Below are 25,918 nucleotides of genomic sequence, written 5' to 3'. Positions count from 1 at the left end.
TGTTCGTTTTTGTACTAAAAATATTTTTGTGACATCATACATCTCAACATTAATTGTTCATTCATTAATTTCCTATTTCTTAAAATGAACATAAGAATATAAGAACGGCCGTACTGGGTCAGACCAAAGGTCCATCTAGCCCAGTAGCCTGTCTGCCAACAGTGGCCAGCACCAGGTGCCCCAAAGAGGGTGGACCAATGACAATGATCAAGCAATTTGTCTCCTGCCATCCCCCTCCAGCCTCTGACAAACAGAGGCCAGGGACAGAGGCCAGGGACACCATTTCTATCCCCTGGCTAATACCCTTTTATGGACCTAACCTCCATGAAATTATCTAGCTTCTCTTTTAACTCTGTTATAGTCCTAGCCTTCACAGCCTCCACAGGTTGACTACACACTATGTGAAGAACTTTCTTTTATTAGTTTTAAACCTGCTACCCATTAACTTCATTTGGTGTCCTCTAGTTCTTCTATTATGGGAACTAATAAAAACTTTTCTTTATCCTCCCTCTCCAAACGACTCAAGATTTTATATACCTCTATCATATCCCCCCTCAGTCTTCTCTTTTCTAAACTGAAAAGTACCAGTCGCTTTAACCTCTCTTCTTAAACAGTTACAGGTTTATTAAAGAAGCTTATAAATCATATGGTTACAATGGCTATTGCTCTATTTCTTAACTACTAGCAAATATAGATCTTAAAAATGGCTACAAAGAAAATAAAGATAGAAAATAGAAATATTGGTACCAAGTGACAGCTTAATCTTTAAAGAGCTCTAAATGTATGTGTACGCTTAAGACAAAGGACAAATACAGGTACAATTTTTACTCCCTTCTATGCCTCTCGGCTCCAGCAGGTCAAGCCAGGGCAGGTCCCTAAATTCCTAGGAAAGACGAATATGAGGTGGGCATTCTCATGGAACCTCGGGAGGTCAAACACCTAACCTGACCAGCAGATAGATGGTAGATTGACACTCAGAATAAATGTGCTGCTGGACCCATCTTTATACCTATAGGGGCCCGTATCCTCTTTCTTATCTAAGATGCCAAATTGTGTTGGTCTGTCTTTGTGACGCCAGTTCTTACAAGGGAGTTTCAACTTAATTTACACTTGGAAGAGAGATAACTAAATTGTGAGTACTGGACATTTTTTTTACTGGGCGGGAGATTTCTCCCCCCACAGATGGCTGTGTGTTTGTATCAATATGGGTTTCAGTCAAGGGCACTCCTTGGCAGCCTCTTGATCAGTAATTGGCGTGTCTCTGTTTACAGCCATCCAGGGTCACAGCAGCCTGCATATCCAGGCCTTCTGTTCAAGGCTTTTACTGCTCTGTGTGCCCAATATGCTCCAGGCAAGCAAAAATGGATGTTACAGGGGGGTTTCTAGCTGGCTACAGGGAGTACCATAGTTTTATACAGGGGCAGTAAGATATTCTGTGTCTTATTTTCTATCTCTTTCTTAATAATTCTTAGCATCCTATTTGCCTTTTTGAATTCCGCTGCACACTGTGTAGAAGTTTTCAGAGAACTATCCACGATAACTCCAAGATCTCTTTCCTGATTTGTCATAGCCAAATTAGCCCCCATCATAGTGTACGTATAGTTGGGGTTATTTTTCCCGATGTGCATTACTTTACACTTATCCACATTAAATTACATTTGCCATTTTGTTGCCCAATCACTCAGTTTGGCAAGATCTTTTTGTACTCCCTCACAGTCTGTTTCTGTCTTGACTATCCTAAACAGTTTGGTATCATCCACACACTTTACCATCTCACTGCTTACCCCTTTCTCCAGATCATTTATGAATAAGTTGAATAGTATTGGTCCCAGGACTGACCCTTGGGAGACACCACTAGTTACCCCTCTCCACTCGAAAATTTACCATTTATTCCTACCCTTTGTTTCCTGTCTTTTAACTAGTTCTCAATCCAAAAAAAGGACCTTCCCTCTTATCCCATGGCCATGTAATTTACACAAGAGCCTTTGGTGAGGGACCTTGTCAAAGGCTTTCTGAAAATCTAAGTATACTATATCTACTGGATCCCCCTTGTCTGCATGTTTGTTAACCCCTTCAAAGTACTATAATAGATTAGTAAGACATGATTTCCTTTTACAGAAACCATGTTGACTTTTGTCCAACAAATTATGTTCTTCTATATGCCTCACAATTTTATTCTTTACTATTGTTTTGACTAATTTGCCCGGTACTGAAGTTAGACTTACATCAAAATTTAAATGGTTTTGGTGTATGAGGAGTACAGTGAGGAGCCATGCTCTGGATGAGCTTAAGTCTCTTAGTTGTCATAGTGATTTTTCTCTGTTTTGGCTTTTAACAAATCTATAGGAAATACAGAAGGGAGGATGTGCGTCTGGTGTGATATGAGAAATGTGAAATGTAAATGATGGAGGTATATCTTCGTATAAAATGTTGAGCATTTAAAATACTGTAGATTGCAAATGTTTTGGGCTTAAACTGGAAAAAACTGATTTTGTTTCACTTTCATATCTTCTATTCCTTTTTTCTTCTAGCTGCTTCTACATTCCCTGTCTCCTGACCTATTAATCCATTGTCCTCTGACTATGTCCCTTCCCAAACTCCTTTGCTTCATATTTTCCGCCATCTTTGAGTGCATGAACTATCATACGGTAAAAACATAGAGAAGACCAGACACTTTATTTTTAAACTTCCCTTTGGTAGAGTTAGAAGGAATAGAGAGCTGTGTACCTTCGGGTTATTTTGCAATAAACCAAATGTGGTCTGCAAGAACAGTGAGAAGTCCTGTGGCACCTTATAGACTGACAGCTTTATTAGTCTATAAGGTGCCACCGGCCTTCTCGTTGTTGTTGCAGATTCAGACTAACATGGCTACCCCTCTGATACAAATGTAATCTGGTCTTCACTATGATGTTTTCTTCAAGATAAGCTCATGAATGTTGTTTTTCATGAAGTCAAAAACACTCTTTTCAGCCATGAAGACAAATCCTAACAACACAAGAGACTTAAGAATCTATGGAAAATCTATGCCTGAATATAAACTCCTCTGGGAGAGGTTTTTTGGAGTCTTTTGGTCAGAGTCCTGGGCAGATGTTGGCCATGGATTTTGGAGGGGCAGTTAGGTCTCATAGGGTATGTCTAGACTACAGGTTTTTTTCGAAAAAAGTAGCCTTTTTTCAAAAAAACTTCACTTGCATCTAGACTGCAGCCACGTTCTTTCTAATGTAAATCAAAAGAATGTAGCAGTTTTTTCGATTATGGTAAACCTCATTTTACGAGGAATAACGCCTTTTTTCCAAAGTACTCTTTCAAAAAAAAAGGTGCTATTGTACGCAAACTGTGTATTTTCCAAAGAGAACGTCAGACTCTCGTTCAGAAACCATGTCTTTATTTCTTAAAAAACAAACAAACAAACAAAAAATCCTCATCTATTTTCCTTGCTTGGGGAATTGGCAGAGCATCATAAAAGTTAGTGGTTCTGCCAGTACCTAGCATTGTACCAGAAGGCTAGAGCTGCTGAAGATATCTTGAGGGCCTGGTTACACATTTCCAGACATAATATTTGAGCTACATTCAAGGACCTTGCTAATAAATTGATGTTCTAATTAACAATGACTGTTAGAATAATAAATTATAGCATACAAAACAAAAAATCGTAAGTTTTCATAAATAGAGCCCCTAAAATGTCACGATATACAGGTCTGGAGTCATGGGAGCCAAGTATTGAGAAGAGAAGGTGAATAATAGTTAAGTTATCTGCGTCTCCTGGTGCATTTCTCTTTTGGAATGTTGGATTTCAGGAAAACTTTTACCTGTTGAAATCCATGGGCATAATAGAAGAATCCTAAACACTTCTAGTGAAAAAAACCTGAAGATTGTATTGAGGAATAAGCAGACTTCTTGTTTTGGTGAGTATGGTGATTGTAACTATGTAACTCTTTTTATGCAAGCCCAAATTCTTAGTTATGAGTCCTTCCAATGATTGGGATTTTTAGATATTACTGCTGTACAAATAAAAATAATGTTTTCTGTAGTTCATTGACAACTGTACAGTAGGTTGTTTGCTCCTTTAGCTTTTTGTCTAGCAAAAGGACAAAGTGGTTTTTTTTTAAAGAAAATGTATATATCTAATTATTTTAAGTTGGATGATTTTATTTTAAAGACTTAATGGTACGCATTTGATAGCCAGAATTCTTTGCTTGTCTTTGAACAGTAGGAAAGTGAGAGAAACTGCATACCAGTATTTGGAAAGGTAGCTGTGTTGGTCTGTTTCTGCAAAAATAATTTCTTAGGGTATTACAGCATAAGTTTCTGTTGACTTACAACTCACTTCCTCAGAGGGATTGATTGTAGGGCTACTCATGATGGTAACAACACTGCAAACTGTAAGCAATTCAAAATTATGCTTTTAGAGTGATTATAATTCTGTGCTGAGTTACAGCACAAAGCCCAAATCTTCAAAACCTTATTTAATTAGGTCTTACGTTCCTCACATAGAGTGGTCTTAAGCGGTTCACTCTACACGGATTCTAATTTTATATTTTAACTGTTCTGTGATAAGCCAGCCCAAAAGTAGTTAGTTACAAAGTGCAGACGTGTGTGGTCACCTTATCTCAAAAAAGATAGCTTGGCATTGGAAAACGGTTTAAAAAAAAAAAGGACAAGAAAATGATCAGGGGTTTGGAATGTCTACCATGTGAGGAGAGATTATTAAAACTGGGATTTTTCAGGTTAGAAAAGAAGAGACTATAGGAGGGAGTCTATACAATCATGACTGGTATGGAAATGGTAAATAAGGAAAAGTTATATACTTGCTCCCATAACAAAAGAACTAGGGGCCACCAAATGAAATTAATAAGGTAGCAGGTATAAAGCAAAGGAAGTATTTCTTCATATAGTGCACAATGTGGGGAACTCCTTGCCAAAGGATGTTCTGAGGACCCGGATGGATAGGAATGGTGTTTCTAGCCTGTTTGTCAGGAATGCATGACGGTCAGGATCACTGGATGAGTACATGTTATGTTTTCTGAGGCACTTGGCATTGACCATTGTCAGAAGACAAGAATACTGATCTAGATGGACATTTGGCCTGACCTAGTATGAGCATTCTTGTGTGTATTTTTACTTTCTCCAGCAGAGAAAATCCACATGATCTGCATTTTGTTCTTCGCCACAATTTATGAAAAAGTCATTATCTGTTTTGTATTTTAAATTATCTAAAAATGTATGCATAGTATCTTCATCAGTCTTTTGTAGAACTCTGTCAGTTTTAACTGGACTTTTTTCTGATATTTCTAAGCTAGAATGTATATTATGTGTTTCAGAAGTGTGTATATATAATAAACATTTTAGCAAAGAAAAAAAGATGGCTGCATCAAATTCTTCTGTTTTCCAGAAGCAAAATGCAGGACAATGTAGCACTTTAAAGACTAACAAGATGGTTTATTAGATGATGAGCTTTCATGGGCCAGACCCACTTCCTCAGATCAAATAGTGGGTCTGGCCCACAAAAGCTCATCATCTAATAAACCATCTTGTTAGTCTTTAAAGTGCTACATTGTCCTGCATTTTGCTTCAGCTACCCCAGACTAACACGGCTACATTTCTATCACTATTCTGTTTTCCATGCAGTTATATATCAAACCATGAAAAGGATTCAGCCTGAAGGTATAAGGAGGTTATGCAATTGCTTTGTGCAGGAGCATTGGAACACATTTTTATACTGGGGGGTGCTGATCAGTTTTCCCTCTCAGCTGCAGGGCAGCACAGCTTCAGAGGTGAGTAATCTGCTCCACCCAGTCAGTCAGCTTCCTGCACCAAGCCCTGAGGCTCTGACTGGGAGGGCTGATTAATCACTTGTGAAGGTGTGCTGCCCCGCAGCTTAGAGGGAGAACTGGTGCTGATTAGCTCACAGACATTTACCTCCCCCCTCCTTCCCCCTCTGTTCTGAAATTTGATTTGTCCTTTTTATATGTGTTCACTTTGTTTGATTGTATTCCTTTGGTATATATGGTCATGCCTATTTTCTTCCACACTTTGATCTGAGGAAGTGGATCTGGCCCACGAAAGCTCATCATCTAATAAACCATCTTGTTAGTCTTTAAAGTGCTACATAGTCCTGTTTTTTGTTGGTGCTGAGTGTCATTGAGCCGAGTTATAAATCCTGTATGTAATGGAAACTACTTCAAGTCAGAGGGTGCAGCAGTACCTCAGTTTCCACTGCCAATTATGTTTTCTGGTGAGTCAATTTTGTTTATTCTCTCAGGAGGCTACAGTGGTTCAAGAACACAATGATTTTCTGCCTCTTTAAACTACAGATTTTTTTAATACTCTACAAGTTTCATACCTAGTTCTGTCAGTCTTCCAGGTTGTGAATATTCACACTATTAGATAGCAAAAACTTAGAGATACCCATTGGATGAAATTTAATCTTGGCATAATTTGGTTGAAGTTATCAAGGTCTTGGTCCTTGAAAGTTATATTGCCCTAGCTACAAAGGATGGGGGGAAAGAGGAGCTATGAAAACCTAATCTGCATTGTAGATGCAGCTCTGTAAATGGAAGCGACCATAGCAAACATAATACAGGAACAGGAAATTCCCTTCTGTCCAGATAACCTGTCCCTAGGCTATTTGTCTAGGCTAGCATAGCTGTGCTGCTACAGTCTTCATAGTATGGTCATACCCTCAAAGTTCAAGTGGAGATATTGTCCTAATAACATAGTAGAGAGGTGAATGGATTTTTACCAGCTAATCCGTGAATTTAAATACTTCTGTTTGAACTTTTGATAACATGAGAACCATTGGAAGCAAATCAATACTCTGTATTCCATATATTATGTCAAGTGGTGGTGATCTTTTCCTCTATAAGACTAAAAAACCCAACAGAATCTTGAACAAAAATCTAGGCAGGCAAGTGATTCGTAAGTAATTCATGAGAAGTGGTCAGTATCTGGGTGCAAGAGTCAGAGCAGAAGTGATGAATATGTCTCTTCCAGAGCCAACTACGCTGGCCAATTGTGTTGCCTGTGGGGTCCAGAGCAGTTGCCCCGATTTGCCATATATTCTTTGTAATATGGAACCAACCTTAATAACTCTCAGATTTGGATGAGGGGAGCAGGAGTAACATGACTTGTACAATTGTGGAATGGCCAAACCCCCACATGTAAGAAACAGCAGCCTGGTGCATGCACCCCTGCTTCTCAGCCTTCTGTAGGAGTAGCACATTCGTTGCGCCTGTTAAGGCAGATTATATCTTGAGGATTCCATTCCTTAATTTCCACAGCAGTTCCCCTGAGTGTATAATTGATTTGAATAGACTGTGTGTGTGTTGAAGGATTTGGTACTTTCATACAGAAAAATGAAGGCACATGGCAGGGTATGGATGTGAAATATCTATAAAAACAGTAACTGTTAAAAATCCTATTGGTTACACAGTTAACCATTTTACCTGGTGATACACAGGTAGCCTCATGCTGAGGCTCTGCAGCCGGCAGTCTATGGTGTGCACTAGCTGTTGGCTCTACTCCCAGGGAGCTGGCTGCCACCCCACTCTGTGGGCTCTTCCAACCCACTCCTGGGGAGCCGGCTGCCCCACACAGTAAGCTCTGCAGCCAGCAGGCTCTGGATTCTGGCACGCATCGCCTCCAAGCTGCAGGCCCCAGTCCAGCGGTGCCAGCTTCCCCATGTTGTGGGCTCTGCAGCCAGCGACCTGGGAGAAGGCGGAATTGGGCTAATGCTTATCTGTTTCTTGTTACCAGTTATTCAGCTAACCAGTTAAACTCTTAGCTCCTATTTAGGGCCTACTTAAAGTTATGCCACATCTCCATTTGCCATCTCTGACTGAATGCTAAGGGGAGCTTCGGTTAGCACAAGTGCTCCCGGCAATCATTTGCTCCCATCTGCCTCCCACTGTAAAGTTCAGCGCTGAGCTCGGTTTAAGGTGAGCAGACTCTAGTTACATAGTTTACATAGCTAGAGTTGTATACCTTAACTGACCTTCAGAGTGTAGCGTAGACCTGGCCTGAGAGAAGCTGGATTAGGCTAAGATGCTTACTTTGATAAGTAGTGAATATCTGTTTACATTAGCAGCTTGGGAAATCAAGTGCATTTGTCCCCCAATATCTTACCTGTTTGTTCACTCTCCAGTCAAGTAAATCTTTGCATTAAAAAGCAATGGTGTTACTGATTTCTAATTCTCAAATTGTTGTTGGGAAAAGCTTCCTTTTGTTATAGGAATAACATGTAATTTGCAATGTTGGATTTTCTCAGACTATTACAGCTGTCAGTTAAAATTGCCTAAACAGATGCAGGTATTACGAAGGTATTTCTATGTCTCTTTCTAAAAATGTACGAGTGTAATATATTTGTTTCACAGTGCTAACATCTGCACATGTAAAGCAATTTTTTTATATATTTTTTGTTATGGGAACTAGAATTCAGCTATTTATGGGATGTTTGACTCTCAGATAATAATTTGGAGACATCAGTCTGGTGTCTAGTGTATACCTTTTCCCATTGAAAATAAAATAAAATTAGAAGTAAGCATCCCCTTTTTAGCAGAATAAAGCAAAGAAAGCCAAAGGATTTAATTTTCAAGTAAATAATTTTTTTCCACACCTAGACATATTTCCATTCCAGTGGTGTGCATTTTGATGTGACACCATAAAGAAGCTATTGTTCATTTTGCAATTATTTGTGCATATGTAGAAGAGTTAATTTCCTATGGTTGTTATTAGGTCACCTTACATTAGAGCATGTAGTCAGCAGTTTAAAATGTTTATTTATTCTGGTTACTCCCCCCTCCCTCCTGGACATCTACTGTTATAAATTGCAGCAGCTCTGGTTGAAGCTGTAACCTCACCTGTTATGCTGACTAATATTGACTCATTGTTTCTTGTAGCCTCCCTTTCTGTCTATATCTCTTCTTTTTTTGTCTTATGCTTAGATTGTAAAGTCCTGTAGGGTAGGGACTGTCTTTTTTATCTGCATTTCTACAGTGTCAAACACAATGAGGTCCATGAATGGAGTTCTAGCACTATAATATATATTTTAAAAAAAACCCAAACCCTAATAATCTAACCTTTTTTGTAGCAGAAAATGTGGACAAAGTTAACCAGCTTTAGTTCCACCTTTGTAACATGATATATGATCTGATGGAGTCTTTTAATATTTATGTGGATAGTGAAAGTCTGAGGAGACCAGGCTTGTTTTCCTCTTTTCTTTTTTTTTTCCCCCAAAGGAAAAAAAAAACCACCATAAGAATACAAAGTTATTCAAGTTCTTGACGAATCCACTTTGCCATTAAGATTGATGTAATACACCATATTCTATGTGAACCTTTGAATATAATTAGAATAAGTGAGTGATGTTTTCATGCGCTTATTATCTGTACCATTTTCAAGTGAAGGTTGCCTTTGTGATAGGACAATTCCTGCAGCGCCTTTCAAAGAGATATTGAATTAAGTTTATGTCTTATTCTGGAATGGGATCAAATGTGACCCCTCTAGTGGCAAGATATGACAGATGCAGTATCTGGGAATTCAAAAGACTATTGTGAAAATGTCGAGTTTTGGACAAGTATAGACCCTAAGCAAACTCTTCAACTCTGGTTATGAGAATCCAAAACTTCTGAAGCTACAACTTGAGAATAAGGTCATTGTCTCCTGGTTATTTGCTACAGAAGGCCAACATCAAAGGCCCAAGCTGTAGGAAGAAACAGCTGATTGCCCAGCATTTATGTTAAGCTTTTGGTCTGGTTCTAGAGCTGAGATGGATAAACTTTTAACCACTGGTAAAACTTAGTTTTTGAAGGACCTAAAAGCCATATGAGTAGTAGAAGGAGGTAATTTCTGATAGTGTTTTTATATATATATATATATATATATATATATATATATATATATATATATATATATATATATATACTTTCCATGTTTTTTTCCACAGTGCTTTCAACTTAAAAATAAATAAACTTAAATAGAAAGAACTGTGTGGTAAATAAGGAAGGAATTATGAGAAACATGCTGGTCACAGTTCTTGGAGAGAAAGTGAAGTGCTGGCACTGGTCTAGTTAGGTAGCCTGGCTTGCTGGGGATATAAAAGTGTAAGGTAGGGAGCTCTGCAGTCTGAAAAATCCTTGGTCAGGAGAGGGAAACACACAAGAGTCTGCCTATGAGAGATAATGACTGGGAACTAGCATCCTAAAGTGGGTGTCCTTGATGGACCACAGATAGGTAATGAAGGGGCTGTTGCCATGAAACTGTTGCATTTTAGCACTGTAGGATGAATTATATTCACTTGATTATTCTTGTGTTCATATTCGTTCATGTTTCTTAGTAATTTTATGTTTATAGTGAAGTGAAGTAATTGTAACAATTTAGATTTAATACTTGCAGAATTGATAGTCTTGCAAAACATATAATGAGAATTCAATCCATTGCTCTGGCTCCATTCAATAGCTCATTGTGCAGTTACACTGCATCTCATTCCCAACACACAGGTGAAAGGCAGTGGCTGTGAGTTTACTACTGGTAGAGCAATGCATTACATTCATTCACACTTATAAATTCAGTAATAATTAAAACACTTGTGGATTACAGATTCTTATCACATTTTGTCAGCTGGTCAAACTGAGGCAGAGAGAGGTTAATCACTAGCTCAAATCCACACAAAGTAAGCTCTAGAGCACACTTTGGCCTTGAGAGCAGTAGGACAGACAACACACCTCATGTACCATGACACATCTTTATAGACTAGGTGGTTATTAAGAATGCCCAAACTGTAGAAGTGCTTATTCTAGCTTTATTATTGGGGAGAGTTCAGCACCCCAGTTCTAGAATTCATGCTGAGGAGAAAAGCCAACTTGAGCAGAAATATATACTGTACATAACAACTCATGTGGTCTTTTATTATTTATTACTGGCAGCTGTAATTCCTCTGGACAAGAATTCTTTGAAAACAACACACCACAGCGCCACCACATTTTTTACTTGAAAAGTTCTCCTTTGGTTTTGCATGTAGATCAAGAATGGCATCTGAAAACAGTCTCAGTTCTAAGCTTAGACAGTCTGTCATTGAGAACTGTGTGTGTGTGTGGGTGGGTGGGCGGGCGGGGCTGGAATTTGGTCCTTTAATACCAATGAGACATATTTTGCTTGTGGTGGAAAAGAATACACTTAATCACCATGTTTATGGTAAAAATGAATGATTGCGTAGAAAAAGTATTCAAAACTTAAGCTCCAATTCTGTACATGGATGAAGGTTAACAATCTTCTAGATGAAGTGAGTCTTACTCTGAGAGAGATGCTCTCTGATGGAAAATTTTGTCTGATGTCATAACTGAGCTAGATTCCTAGTTAAAGGAAAGCTACTTGCTGACTCTTTTGTGAAATGTAACTGGGAAGACCCAGATGTCCACGGAATTATGAAAGGAGTCATAGGAGCTTTGACAAAGGAGTGGTCAAGGAACAACTGGGATGATGGAAAAGAGTTCAGAAAGAAGAAATGTTTCATTGAGAAGCTGCTAGTAGTAATAAACTATTGTTTTAAATTCATGGGATTTCTGGTTTTGGATTGCATTGTATTTTGGTGACCATTTAAACCATTATTTTAAAGAAAAGAAAGAGGCCGCCATCAAAATACAAGCAGTGCACGTACTTTTGTATGATTGGGAACCTCCAACATAGCATCTGTGAAGGGAATGTGTTACAGCCCAGGACTTGTCTACCACAGGGAAGGATGTTGATTTCCATCGAACATCCTGAAGTCATGTTTCATGTGCAAACAGGAATAACTCCACCCTGGATCAAACCAGTATTCCATTTACCATAATCCAGAACACTGTTTTAGAGTGGCTAATATTTCATGTTTGAAAGAGAGGTGCTAGAAAGCTCAGCTGACGATTATTTAATAGTTTGCCCATAATAGGGCAATGTAGTCATTTACATGATTAACCGATAAACCATGACTGATGGGCTAATCTTCACTACACGCACTCCCAACCCCCTTTCTGCCTCTGTATCAGGGGAGGGGATGTGGGAGCTAATGCCCGTAGGAAGCCAGCTTTTAAGCCGGCTCTCCGTGATCACCAGCTCCTGCAGAGTCACTTCTCATAGCTCGGAGAGAGGGTGTTACCCAGGAACTCAGTAATGACAATGAAATTGATGGAATTTAAACTAGGATCTGATCTTGATTTTGATTTTGTTCCTGACACCAAAGAATTTTTATTGTGCAGCGTAGTTTATCCTTGGAGGCCTGCTTGGCACTGGGTTAGCTGGGCACCAGACTACCCTAGGCTTCAGAATAGGGAAGGCACAGCTTAGAAGGAGACAGCACACAAAAGCCTCTGGCAGCCTCTCAGCAGGCTTGCTCAGGGTGGCTTGGCTGAAGCCTAAGCTGCTGTTCCAGCATAGGCTGGGGAAGCAAATAGGGAGAACAGGTAAGACAGGGGACAATATACCGCCCATTACCAGATGGCTAGCGTGGTGGTCGGGTGTCCCCAGGCTCACCAACACTGCTCACTACCGGATTTCACACAGAGGGTGTTAAAAAAAATCTCGGACCCGGGAAAGACTCTCCGTCCCCAAGCCATTAGGCCATCAGTAAACTGGTGTGCTTAAAATCATATGCTGTGTATGGCACAGTTAATAAAAGTTTCAACTGGGCCCCAGACCTGAACAAGGCCAAAAATCCTTGTCAGGTCCTGCTGTGGGTCGCCAATTCTGTTACCCAGGAACTCAGTATCAATAATAAAATTGAGTTTAAACTAGGATCTGAGCTTATGATTTTTGTTCCTGACACCAGAAGCACAGGTTCCCTGACAACTGTATCTGTCACCAGTGGATTTCTATGGCCCCCAATAAAAACACAACTCAAATATAAATTTAAACAGTCTATTAAAGAATTTGAACAGTACACAGCATATGGTAACACAGAACAAATTAACCCTACTACAATCAGTAAACAGTAAACCAACCCCACACCCTTGAACCAGAAGAGAGAAGAAGATAGTAAAGTATTCCCCAATACAATAAGGTAAGTTAAAATACTTTACAGGTATCTGTCTGGCTTAGAGGGAAGATGACCCTTAGCAGACGGAGGGAGAGATGCAAGCAGCCTAGGACCTTCTACCATTCAGCAGGGAATCTGCTGGCTGGGAGGAACACTAGGTGATCCTACAGAGATGTTATTCAGGGCTCCGGGCCAACCACAGATTCCTTTATATCGCAGAGGGCTTCACCACAAGGATCAGGATCCGGGATAAGTTGAAGGAATCAGAGAACCCTGCTTAGTGTCCCCTAAACACAAGTCCCCACACCCTTCAGTGGAGGCTGTGAAGGGAGGTACCCACAGTGGTTCAAAGATCCCTATCACTCAGGCAGCTTCTTTACTGCTGCTGGATCTGTAGGCCTTGCTCCGAGCCTTCGCCACGAAGAAAGAGCAGAACCTTACATATGTTGTCAGATGCACAACCAACAAGCAGCAGACGGGTGTTCAGCAGGAGCAGCCTTACCCATCAGACCGACAGTCCTTATATTGTTCCTTGCACGGGAAAAGCAGCAAGGGCGCTGAGTTCACTGTCTCCGTGCCATTTGCAAAATGTCCCATGCCCTGTGCAGCGTAGTGCACATCTGAGGTAAATAATATCCTTGGCGGGAAAATCCAGTTAGAACCAGTTCTGTTTACTTCTTCAGCAGTCCCAAAGACAAAATGGAGTCTGTATTTTCAAGATGGAGTCCATCACAATAATAAAGAGTCTTTAGTCCTTACATTTCCCTAAAAAGTCCTTGGGACGGGGGAGGGAGAGGAAAGGCGGGAGTGGGTACACAGAGGAAGAGGCATTCAAGCCAGCTCCCCATGCACATTGGTTCCCGCAGAGCCACCCTCTCTCCTCCACACTGCTGCCTCTTTACCAGAGGCGGGAGCCATGCCTGTGGTGAGCTGGCTTAAAAGCGGGCTTCCTATGAGCAGTGGCTCCCTCCTGCCCCTCCCACTCCGTGTGCAACCACTAAAAATTCCAATAGTTACACCTTTACACAAATACATGTTAATTAGCATCCCTAACCCATAATGGATTTTCTTTTTAACTTTGGAAGACTGGTTACTGCCTGAAACACAAATGTGCATATCTATTCTGTTGTTCTCTTTTTAAACCCAGACCAATGGTAATTGTTAATGCTCTCATTAGCTACATAAAAGTCTAATCTTATTTTGAATCATTTAATAATCTTGAACATAACATCTAGCCATAATATGTTCAATGGGCTACTTATGTGTTGTATTTCATTTTATCAATTTTAAATGTGCTGCCTTTCAAAGAGTATCAGTCGGTCATTGAGTTGTGAGTTTAAACATATTTTTTCATTTAACTTGTAATAAACATTGGTATAAAGATGTGTTTTCTTCACTGTCTCAGCTCTTTTCAATCTCTTCATACAAGGAGTCTCTCCATGACTATAATATTTTTGTATCTCCTCTCTGAATTTCTGCTTCATCTTTTAGTTTAGATAACTAGAACAGGACAGAGTATTCCAAGAGAAGGAGTACCACAAATGTATGTATGTGCTGGAGTGGTATACTTCACCCATAGAGAGTGGGGATTTTAGGGATCTGTAGCATAAAAGTTTTAATAAGAGCACTGCTGTTGTTGGGGCAATCTTTTATTGCTCTGCTCTTTCCCCACTTGTTCTGTTTAGGATCTATGAGGCATGTATTAGAGTAGACAACCTTAATCGATCTGTTCTCACTAGTTCATGTCTGTGTAAAATGTATGTATCAGTCCCAGAGAGAGTAGTAACCCTTCTAGTAGAAAGATTTAGCTTTGTTTTGAATCTGTAGTTCTGTTGATGAATTTTGCAGTTTGAGTCTAGCTGTTTTATTGAGTGAGTGTTTATTATTCTGCTGTACTCATATTGCAACACTCCACAAAATTTTAGAGGAAAAAAGAACAATCGAACTTCTACAAAGAAAAGTCCAGTTATCAATCAGTGACAGAAGAAGAAATGTATTTAAGAAAATGTGATAGAAATCTAGTTCTTCTGAGATTTAGATACCTTATATGCCAGGGATTTTACAGATTGATACCCTTTCTAAAGAGCCTCTAAGAACAATATCACTAAACCTGTTTGCCTTGAATAGTGAGGGGAAGAAATCCTGACTAAAGGCTAGTTGGAGGAGAAAGAATGAGACTCTCCTTATTCTCAACCAGAGCAATACTCACTAATTTTAAAAACACTATAATAAAAAAAATGATAAGCAATCTAATTGGTGACCAAAGCATGCCACAAAGTGTAATGGAAAAGGAAAATAAAGAGATGTGTCCTTCACTACATTGTGCCTAGGAGGTAAAACTTAGCCTCATTTAAATTACTGAAGAGAACATAAACTCCACAGCCAAGAGCTGTACACAGAGAATGCCTAGTCCTCTTCTGTCCAAGAAATCTATATTTAAGTGTTGCTGTTTAGCCCATAAAAAAAACAGTTGATTATGTTGACACTACCAATTTGATAATCTCTTAAGCATGTGAAATCTAGCTAGTTTACCCCATCACTATTGCTGAAATCTACCAAAGTAACTGTAACATGCAATATGAGTCAATATGAGTTAATAAATATTTAACTCGTTGCTGAGTAAATAAGTATTTTTTAAACAAAATTAAAATACCTTGATTAAAATATCTTGCATTCAATACTGTCAGTTAACAGTCTGATCCTGCTGTTAATAAAGTAAATGGACATTTTGCCATTTACATCAATAAGCATTGTATTAGACCTTAAATGCTTGCAATATTTCATTTTTTTAAATGTATAGATGACTTTACAAAGTATTAAAGAGTAAAACTATCAACTTGTACCCTCAGGTGCACGTGTGCAAATGAAGGCTTCGTTTGACCCGCTAGGTTTTAGAGGAAAAGAAGTCTAGAAAAATTTATTTAAAATATTTTTCTAAAACTTTTTATAATTCAGAGAAATTAAGATGATTTCCAAGGTTCATGGTGGACAACTGGAGGGCCACCTGGGTTATGAATTCTCTGCCTTTGAATTAATTTTCACTTTGAATTAATTTTAACAGCTGATTAATGGGGGTTAATAAGAATTTTCCTTTAGGAGATATGTTCCTATGGTTGCTCCACTGCAAGTCAAGGTGCATCAGAGAGTTTGATAGAAGGCAGTGCATGCGCTGTGCATGCCTCATTAGCAGTCAGAGCTTTAACAGCATGTGCGTGGTCTGGGCTTCTCCATTCCTTTTCTGCCGTTCCCGTCTAGAGACAAAGGTCAGCAGCTCTGCTTCCTCATCTTTATTGACTAAATTTTCGCTTCACAATTATAGTTAGTCCCACTTAGAATATTTAAAAGACAAAAATCCACCAAAAAAGAGGTTGGCTTCCTCGCTCTTCATGGGGTGATCATCTGGCAAATGTTCTTTTCAGACAAATGCTGCTGCCCGAGTTCTAGCTGCTCCATGGCTCAGCACGTGTGCACCTGCAGGCACCTCCAGCACCGACAGTCTTGGCTGTCAGTTGCCTGCCTTTAATCTGCCTCCCATGGTGACCCTTCTCAGTACGGTGCTGACGGTGCCACATGGAACCCGTGCTGACGGTTCCTCGGTTCCTGACAACGCCATCTTTGTGCTCCATAGCACCACTATGTGGTGTGCTGACACCCATGGCGCCAACCCAGCACGGGGAACACACAGGGCACCCCAAGCTCATATGCCACCTCAGCACATGGAACAGCGGCTTCAGCCTGCGTGATTCACCCCTCTGCATAGTCGTTGCATTGCCCCAGTTTTTCCACCAGGGAGACTTTAGCTGTTCCTTGTGCCCCTGAGTCTCCACTACTGAACACTGAGAAATCTCCACATCACTTGACACTTATTTCCAGTTCTGTCCTGCCCCATCTAGTCTCTCCAGTGAGGCAGAGGGTGATGAGGTCAGAAAGATCCACAATGTTGCTCCCTGGATTGATGCCTGCCAGTGTGGGATATACTATGGCAAGATACTTGTTCCAGAGTGGTATGATCACCCCGGGATGGGACTGCCAATGCCCTTCCCCAGACATTGGCCAGACAACAGTCGGTGGGACTATTACAGGAGGACCCCCCTCCCCTTCCCCAAGGTCCGCTGGCTCTATGAGAGTCTGCTCAGCCAGTACAGGACCTCACTCCCTGTGCCTTGCCTATGACCGAGCGATTGTCCCTCGCACCTCAGGAGGTTGTTACCTCCACCAGCTCCATCTATGGACAAGCTCATATATTTCCTGGACTCTAGAGGAAATATCAGAAACCTAGCCTGAATTCACTGATATACTGCTCTGATAGCTCACTGGCCATGAGAGAGACCTGTAGGGAAACTGCTGTCCATCTCCAATTGAAAGTACAGGGACTTACCTTGAATCTACAGTGTAGCACCCACAGGGACACTCATCTTGAAGAATATCAGTTGCAGTATATGGTGAGTAACTCCTCTTCTAACTGACAAGTTAATTGGGAACGGCGATAGTATTATTGTGGTAATTATCTTCCCCACCTTTTAATCTAAATTATAAAAAGTGGCCCGGCATATTTAAGCTTCACATTCCAAAGCTTTATTACTTTTTTTTATTCATTTCAAAGTAGTACCTACTAACTTTATAGTGAGTTATTATTTTATACACACAAGTACATTATCACTACAGGAGTCCTGACAGGTTCTCCCCACCAACACCTTCAGCTTGTGAAGCTGTTAATAAAAGTTCGTGAAATGTTATTTTTGTATGGCCGTGTTTTGCATTTTCAAGATCCCTGAGAATGTACTTGTTCAAGGAATTAGGAGAAATAATGAGAGACCCGGAGAATTCTGATTATAAAGCCTGTAAAATTGAATCTGTATTAAAACTGTCAGTGAAAAACTAAAGATGATAATATTGTTCCACAACAGTTTAATTAGCACTTCAGTTTTTCTCAATATCTGAGTGCTTCCTCCCTCCCCAATGAAAATCATAACAAAGCAGAGGAAACAGTACACTTGAATTCAAAAAGCCCCAGCATAAGCAACAGTGACAGCACCACATTTATTTATTTTTAATTAAGATATTACAGTGCTTAGCCACTCACAGAGAGACACATAGCAATGCATTGGAGTGGTAAGCAATAAGCACTAGAATAAAAAATGAAACAAACACTGGGATTTCTATCATTGACTACTTGTTTCTCCCAGTTCAGGTTGCACATATATGCAGTGTTGTATCTGAAGGAGAATTGGTTGAAACCAATTTAATTAAACAGAAGAATGCTTTTAGTTGAATTTGTCATAGGACTTGAAGAAAGTATTGTCATTTTTATAAGTTCAAAATGATAAATTAAAGATAGATTAAGCAATGTATTTAGATTCTGCTACAGTACTATGGTTTATTAAGACTAGTAGCTTTACCTGGAAGGAAAGAATTTCTAAAGCTTATTTTCTTGACTTTTCTTTGCTTTACATGTTTCTTTCTTGTGTATGTGAGTGTGTCAGTCAATTTAAGGTTAATAACATACTATAAAGTAAATTACAACCTAAGAAAAGCTTACAAAAACTAAATAATTCACCGTAAGTAATATCCTACACTAGTGTTTAATAAACAATTTAAGTTGTTGAAAAAATTAAATCTTAAATGTTCCTATGTTACAATTATCAGACAGATTGCCCCCCTTTACGTTACATCAGGCATGTCCACAGTCTGGCCCGTGGGCCAATTGCGGCCCGTGTTCCGGTTTAATATGGCCCCCCAGGTAATTTGGCAATATCTATCTTTAATGGCCCCCAACGAATCTGTATGTATTGAGATGAATACATTGTAAAATCTCAGTTAATGTCAGTTGGTCTAAATCAGTTATAAATATATTTGGACACAACATGTATACTTGGTGTTATGTTCCTGTTCATATTTTTTTAACTTAAAAGTTGACAGAAAACCTTTATTACCAATAATATGTAATGTACTTTACAATGTTCCTGACATATATTTCAGCTTCCTGGATTTTTTTTTTCATCTGGCCTTCAGATATGAAAGGCAGAGTGATTTAACACCTGTTTAGATTTGTCATCCATGTGACGAAATGAAAAGTATGCCGTTTGCAATAAACTTTGCATAAAATAGTTAATTTGCATTTAATTTTAATGGTTCAAAGAATGTCAGGCAAAATGGTCGGCCCTCACGCATGTTCACTTCATCAAATCTGGCCCTCTTTGAAAAAAGTTTGGACACCCCTGCGTTACATGATTTAAAATCTGCTGTGGTTCAAAGTCTAACCCTTATCAGTGTTAGCAACAGGTATTTTTAGTGTAGGGTCAGCGTGTTTGATAATTATTTCTGCTTGATGTCCAGCTAACCTTGAATTTTGACATCTTAAATTTGGTCAGGTTTTGAGGGGACGTTACTGATGACAAGCTATATTTTTGGTTAGTGAATAGGGAGATATATTCTTTTGATTTGCATTGATGACTTTCATGTATGACACCTGGATAATTGTGATGAGCCCCCGTATGAATGTCTAAGTAGATGGCATATAGTGTTGGCTGTGACAAGAAAAAACTTGAAGAAAACTAGAACATTATTTCTTTCAGGACTAATCTCCTCTATTACTTGACTTTTATCTCCTGTAGAAATTAGGGGGCAAGAGAGGGGCATGACATATATTAGGTAAATACTCAAACCAATTGAGAATCAGTTGTTTGACTATTTAGGACTTGGTGTTTAGTGTGTTTCGTGATCAAATGAAAATTTAATATACATATGAAAAATTCGGGTGTTTGGCAGTGGCATTGTTGTGCAGTGGATTATGCTTGTTTGGATGGATGCATTTCTGGATGCTGTTGTAGTATGTGTCTTGTTTCTAGCTATTTTTTTGTTTACCATGGGAATCTATATTTGGACAGTTGGCTGTTGCCCTTAGATAACCACCCTGGGTTCTAATAGTGTGTTTCACACTATATGTAGGGAGACCTGGAGAGATGGTTTCTTGAGATTTGATCTGTTCTGTTTCTTTGGTAGTGAACAGAGTCAAACAAAACAGAAAAAAGATTGTGAAGAATAAGCATGAATGTGGATTGAGAAATTTCGTGGTGCACCCGTTATGCTTTGTTTCCTCTAAGAAATGTAGTGTATGTACTTAGACTTAGCTCTGAGTTTTAATGACCTGATTTTTCAGTTAAACCTTTGGTCAGTTATGACTGGAGATTTTTAGTGAGGTAGGACGTGCTAGGAATACACAAAGGGCATTTTTGCTGCTGCTGTTTTTCCTAGAGAACACCTCATCACAGTTGGAGAGTCACTTATCACAAACTGTGCCATAGTACTGTCAGTACATGAACTAGCCATTTATTATTTTTAAATCTCATATTTGTTTCTAACTTATATATGATAATTTTGTAGGAAAACATGGTTTTATAAGAAAAATTCATAAGAAACCAAACATCTTATCTTGATGTTGGTTTATCTATATCATTTCAATAAAGTAGCACCACTGGAATGTAACATTCACAGTATTTTCCAAATATATATTTGGTTTTACAACTGGTTATATCATGACATGTTGATGTAATATATATGAACCATGGAAACCTTAACATTGGATTTCTTTGATTTTATTATTTTAAAATTTTAGCCTTTATGTTGCATTAATATAGTTGTATTGCTTTTAATAGATTTCATTTTTTAATGTAACTATTTCATGGCTGAGACTAAGCATGAACATGGTTTGTGCATTAATACATAAGAACATAAGAACGGCCGTACTGGGTCAGACCAAAAGTCCTTCTAGCCCAGTTCCTGTCTACCGACAGTGGCCAGCACCAGGTGCCCCAGAGAGGGTGGACCGAAGACAATGATCGAGCGATTTGTCTCCTGCCATCTCTCTCCAGCCTCTGGAAAAACAGAGGCCAAGGACACCATTTTATCCCCTGGTTAATAGCCTTTTATGGACCTAACATCCATGAAATTATCTAGCTTCTCTTTAAACTCTATTATAGTCCTAGCCTTCACAGCCTCCTCTGGCAAGGAGTTCCACATGTTGACTACATGCTGTGTGAAGAAGAACTTTCTTTTTTTCGTTTTAAACCTGCTACCCATTAATTTCATTTGGTGTCCTCTAGTTCTTCTATTTGGGGAACTTTTCTTTATCGGCCCTCTCCACACCACTCATGATATTATATACCTCTATCATATCCCCCCTCAGTCTCCTCTTCTCTAAACTGAAAAGTCCCAGTCGCTTTAACCTCTCCTCATATGGGACCCGTTCCAAACCCCTAATCATTTTAGTTGCCCTTTTCTGAACCATTTCCAAGGCCAAAATATCTTTTTTGAGGTGAGGAGACCACATCTGTACACAGTGTTCAAGATGTGGGTGTACCATAGTTTTATACAGGGGCAGTAAGATATTCTGTGTCTTATTTTTTATCCCTTTCCTAATAATTCCTAGCAACCTATTTGCCTTTTTGACCGCCGCTGCACACTGCGTGGAAGTTTTCAGAGAACTGTCCACGATAACGCCAAGATCCCTTTCCTGATTTGTCGTAGCCAAATTAGCCCCCATCATACTGTACATATAGTTGGGGTTATTTTTCCCAATGTGCATTACTTTACACTTATCCACATTAAATTTCATTTGCCATTTTGCTGCCCAATCACTGAGTTTGGTGAGATCTTCTTGGAGTCCCTCACAGTCTGCTTCTGTCTTGACTATCCTAAACAGTTTGGTATCATCCGCAAACTTTACTACCTCACTGCTTACCCCTTTCTCCAGATGATTTATGAATAAGTTGAAAAGGATTGGTCCCAAGACTGACCCTTGGGGTACACCACTAGTTACCCCTCTCTACCCCTCTCCAATCTGAAAATTTACCATTTATTCCTACCCTTTGTTTCCTGTCTTTTAACCAGTTCGCAATCCAAGAAAGGAACTTCCCTCTTACCCCATGGCCATGTAATTTACACAAGAGCCTTTGGTGAGGGACCTTGTCAAAGGCTTTCTGAAAATCCAAGTATACGATATCTACTGGATCCCTCTTATCCGCATGCTTGTTAACCCCTTCAAAGAACTCTAATAGATTAGTAAGACAGGATTTCCCTTTACAGAAACCATGTTGACTTTTGTCCAACAAATTACGTTCTTCTACATGCTTCACAATTTTATTCTTTACTATTGTTTTGACTAATTTGCCCAGTACTGAAGTTAGACTTACCGGTCTGTAATTGCCAGGATTGCCTCTAGAGCCCTTTTTAAATATTGGTGTCACGTTGGCTACCTTCCGGTCATTAGGTACAAAAGCCGATTTAAAGGATGGGTTACAAACCACAGATAATAGCTCAGCAATTTCCCATTTGAGTTCTTTTAGAACCCTTGGATGAATGCCATCCGGTCCCGGAGATTTGTTAACACTAAGTTTTTCTATTTGTTCCAAAACCTCCTCTAATGACACTTCAATCCGGGACAGTTCCTCAGATTCATCACCCACAAAGGACGGTGCAGATTCGGGAATCTCCCCAACGTCCTCAGCTGTCCGTGAATACTGAAGCAAAGAAATCATTTAGTTTCTCCGCAATGGCTTTTTCGTCCGTGATTGCTCCTTTTATAGCTCGATCACTAGGGGACCCACAGGTTTTTTAGCAGGCTTCCTGCTTCTAATGTACTTAAAAACATTTTGTTATTTCCTTTTGAGTTTTTGGCTAGCTGTTCCTCAAAATCTTTTTTTGCTTTTCTTATTACATTTTTACACTTGATTTGACAGTGTTTATGTTCCTTTCTATTTATCTCACTAGGATTGGACTTCCAATTCTTAAAAGATACCTTTTTGTCCCTCACTGCTTCTTTTACATGGCGGTTAAGCCATGATGACACTGTTTTAGGTCTCTTGCTATGTTTTTTAATTTGGGGTATACATTTAAGATGGGCCTCTATTATGGTGTCTTTAAAAAGTTTCCATGCAGCTTTCAGGGATTTGGCTCTAGTCACTGTGCCTTTTAATTTCTGTTTAACTAGCCTCCTCATTTTTGTGTAATTCCCCTTTTAGAAATTAAATGTCAGGGTGCTGGACTGCTGAGGTGTTCTTCCCACCACAGGAATGTTGAATGTTATTATATTATGGTCACTATTCCCAAGCGGTCCTGTAACGGTTATTTCCTGGACCTGATCCTGCACTCCACTCGGGACTAAATCGAGAATTGCCTCTCCCCTTGTGGGTTCCTGCACCAGCTGCTCCAAGAAGCAGTCATTTAAGCCATTGAGAAATTTTATCTCTGCTTATCTTCCTGAGGTGACATGTATCCAGTCAATATGGGGGTAATTAAAATCCACCATTATTATAGAGTTCTCTATTTTAGTAGCCTCTCTAATCTACCTTAGCATTTCAATGTCAGTATTGCTGTCCTGGTCAGGTGGTTGGTAATATATCCCTACTGCTAATTTCTTATTATTGGAGCATGGAATTATTATCCATAGCGATTCTATGGAATGTGTTGATTCATTTAATATTTTTATTTCATTTGATTCTACATTATCTTTCACATACAGTGCCACTCCGCCACCCACCCGGCCTGCTCTATCCTTTCTATATATTTTATATCCCGGTATGATTGTGTCCCACAGATTTTCCTCATTCCACCAGGTTTCAGTGATGCTTATTATGTCTGTCTCCTCATTTAATACAAGGTACTCCAGTTCACCCATCTTATTAGTCAGACTCCTAGGATTTGTTTAGAAGCACTTTAAAAATTTGCCACTGCTTATTTGTCTGTCCTTCCCTGATGCATTGGATTCCTTAGAATGTGGTTGTTTGTCTGCTCTGGCCCATGGTTTGTCCTCTCCCCTCCTCTCTTTCTGACTACAGCTTAGAGAATCTCTATCAATGGATTCTCCTCTAAGAGAAGTCTCCCTCCGATTTACGTGCATCTCCGCACCAATCGGCTTTCCCCCATCTCTTAGTTTAAAAACTGCTCTATGGCCTTTTTAATGTTTAGTGCCAGCAGTCTGGTTCCACCCTGGTTTAGGTGGAGCCCATCCTTCCTGTATAGGCTCCCCCTCTCCCAGAAGTGTCCCCAGTTACTAATAAATCTAAACCCCTCTTCCCTACACCATCGTCTCATCCACGCATTGAGACTACTGAAGCTCTGCCTGCCTACCTGGCCCTGCGCATGGAACTGGAAGCATTTCCGAGAATGCCACCATAGAGGTCCTGGATTTCAGTCTCTTTCCTAGCAGCCTAAATTTAGCCTCCAGGACATCTCTCCTACCCTTCCCTATGTCATTGGTACCAACATGTACCACGACCACCAGCTCCTCCCCAGCACTACACATAAGTCTGTCTAGATGCCTCAAGAGATCCGCAACCTTCGCACCAGGCAGGCAAGTGACCATACGGTTCTCCCGGTCCTCACAAACCCAACTATCTATGTTTCTAACAATCGAATCACCCACTACTAACACCTGCCTCTTCCTAACTTTCACTCCCTCCCCCTCAGAGGTATCCTTAGTGCGAGAGGGTACCGCAACATCCTCTGGGAGGAGGGTCCCAACTACGGGATTATTTCCCTCTGCTCCCATTGAATGCTGTGTTCCCTTGAGACTTTCATCCTCCTTAAGAGAACTGGGGCTCTCAGACTGGAGGTGGGACAGTACTACAGTGTCCCGGAAAGTCTCATCAACATAGCTCTCTGCCTCCCTTAGCTCCTCCAGTTTAGCCACATTGGCCTCCAAAGCCCGAACTCGGTCTCTGAGGGTCAGGAGCTTCTTGCAACAGGTGCACACATACGCCACCCGCCCACAGGGCAGGTAATCATACATATTAAACTCGACGCAATAAACAGGATAGCCCCACTCTGCTGCTGGGCTTCTGTCTCCATTTTTCTAATGAATAAGTTTAAGTGTAAACTGGGATTCTCTTTAAACCTCTGGAATATAGATTTTAAGAGTTATGTTTTTAAAACGGTCCGAAGTCAGTAGTGCCCTCTAACCTCCCCCTCTAAACTCCCTCTCCAAACTCTCCTGTTAGCTGTTCCTGTTTGCAAGCTCCCTGGTCGCTGAGTCACCGGCTTATATAGCTCTGGTAGCCCCTCCCCCTGACTGAGGCTCAGCCAATTAACGGAGGCTTCTAGGTTTCAAACCTTTTAGAAGCTCCTTCAAACAAACAATCAAACAAACAAACCAAACAGACACAGCAAATAACTCCCCCACACACAAACACACACTTCAGACAGCCACTTACCACAAGGGTCCCGTTTTTACTCCTCTTTTACCTGGAGAACTCCCTCTCCAAACTCTCCTGTTACATCACGTTAGCAAGGAAGATATTTATTTATTTATTTAACAAATATCTGCTGGAATGGTAGAGGATTTTTTGACCTTTTGTGGGTGGGAAACTTTTTTTTTCCTAACAAAAATGAATTTCCTTTAAGTTGCCATAGGTAAATTTAAGATTGTCAGTTCCTAGCCAAAATGGTGAATTGATTTAATAACTATAACTCCCTTTCATCTAGTTTGCTTGAGGATTTTAGACAAATTTACTTCGCTTATTGGATGATGTTGGCTACTTAGCTTATTCTAGAGGTCTAGGGGGAAAAACTTTATCTATACTTTGCTTCTCGCTTTCTTCCTCCCTTCCAATGATTTTGAATGTTAAGTTTTGAGGAAAACAATATTTTCTTAGTCTTGTAACTGTGTCACTGTCTTCCTCTTTATATATTATACATGGGGTTTATTTCTGTGTTGTTGAGATTGTGGCATACCAGAAGAATATTTGAGAGACACTATACTCTGTAGTAAACATGAAACTTTGCTAAACTGTGTAGCAAGGCCCCGTAGATTTTGAAGTGGATTAGAAATTCTCACAGCTCAGGTAAACTCAGAAATTGGCATTTTAATAAACAGGATTTGAAAATTCATAACATTGTAAAAGTACATTATTGGTC

General features: G+C 39.8%; 1 protein-coding gene across 7 annotated transcripts in view; it reads left to right on the top strand.

Annotated features, from left to right (window-relative positions):
• DIAPH2 (diaphanous related formin 2) overlaps positions 1-25,918 on the top strand; it is an 801,414-nt gene that overhangs the window by 410,313 nt on the left and 365,183 nt on the right. The window contains exon 24 of one of the 7 annotated variants that reach the window (XM_075896761.1): positions 3,798-3,994. The exons of the other annotated variants lie outside the window; for them this stretch is intronic. Coding sequence (XP_075752876.1) covers positions 3,798-3,979 — 182 coding nt within the window. The 3' untranslated portion in view covers positions 3,980-3,994. Of the gene's footprint in view, positions 1-3,797; positions 3,995-25,918 lie in introns of those variants that run through there. 7 annotated transcript variants of the gene reach the window in all.

This window comes from Pelodiscus sinensis, chromosome 13, assembly GCF_049634645.1.
Source record: "Pelodiscus sinensis isolate JC-2024 chromosome 13, ASM4963464v1, whole genome shotgun sequence".
Taxonomy (NCBI): domain Eukaryota; kingdom Metazoa; phylum Chordata; order Testudines; family Trionychidae; genus Pelodiscus; species Pelodiscus sinensis.
The sequence above is the reverse complement of the archived record's forward strand: the minus strand, read 5'-3'. Positions and strand labels throughout refer to the sequence as shown.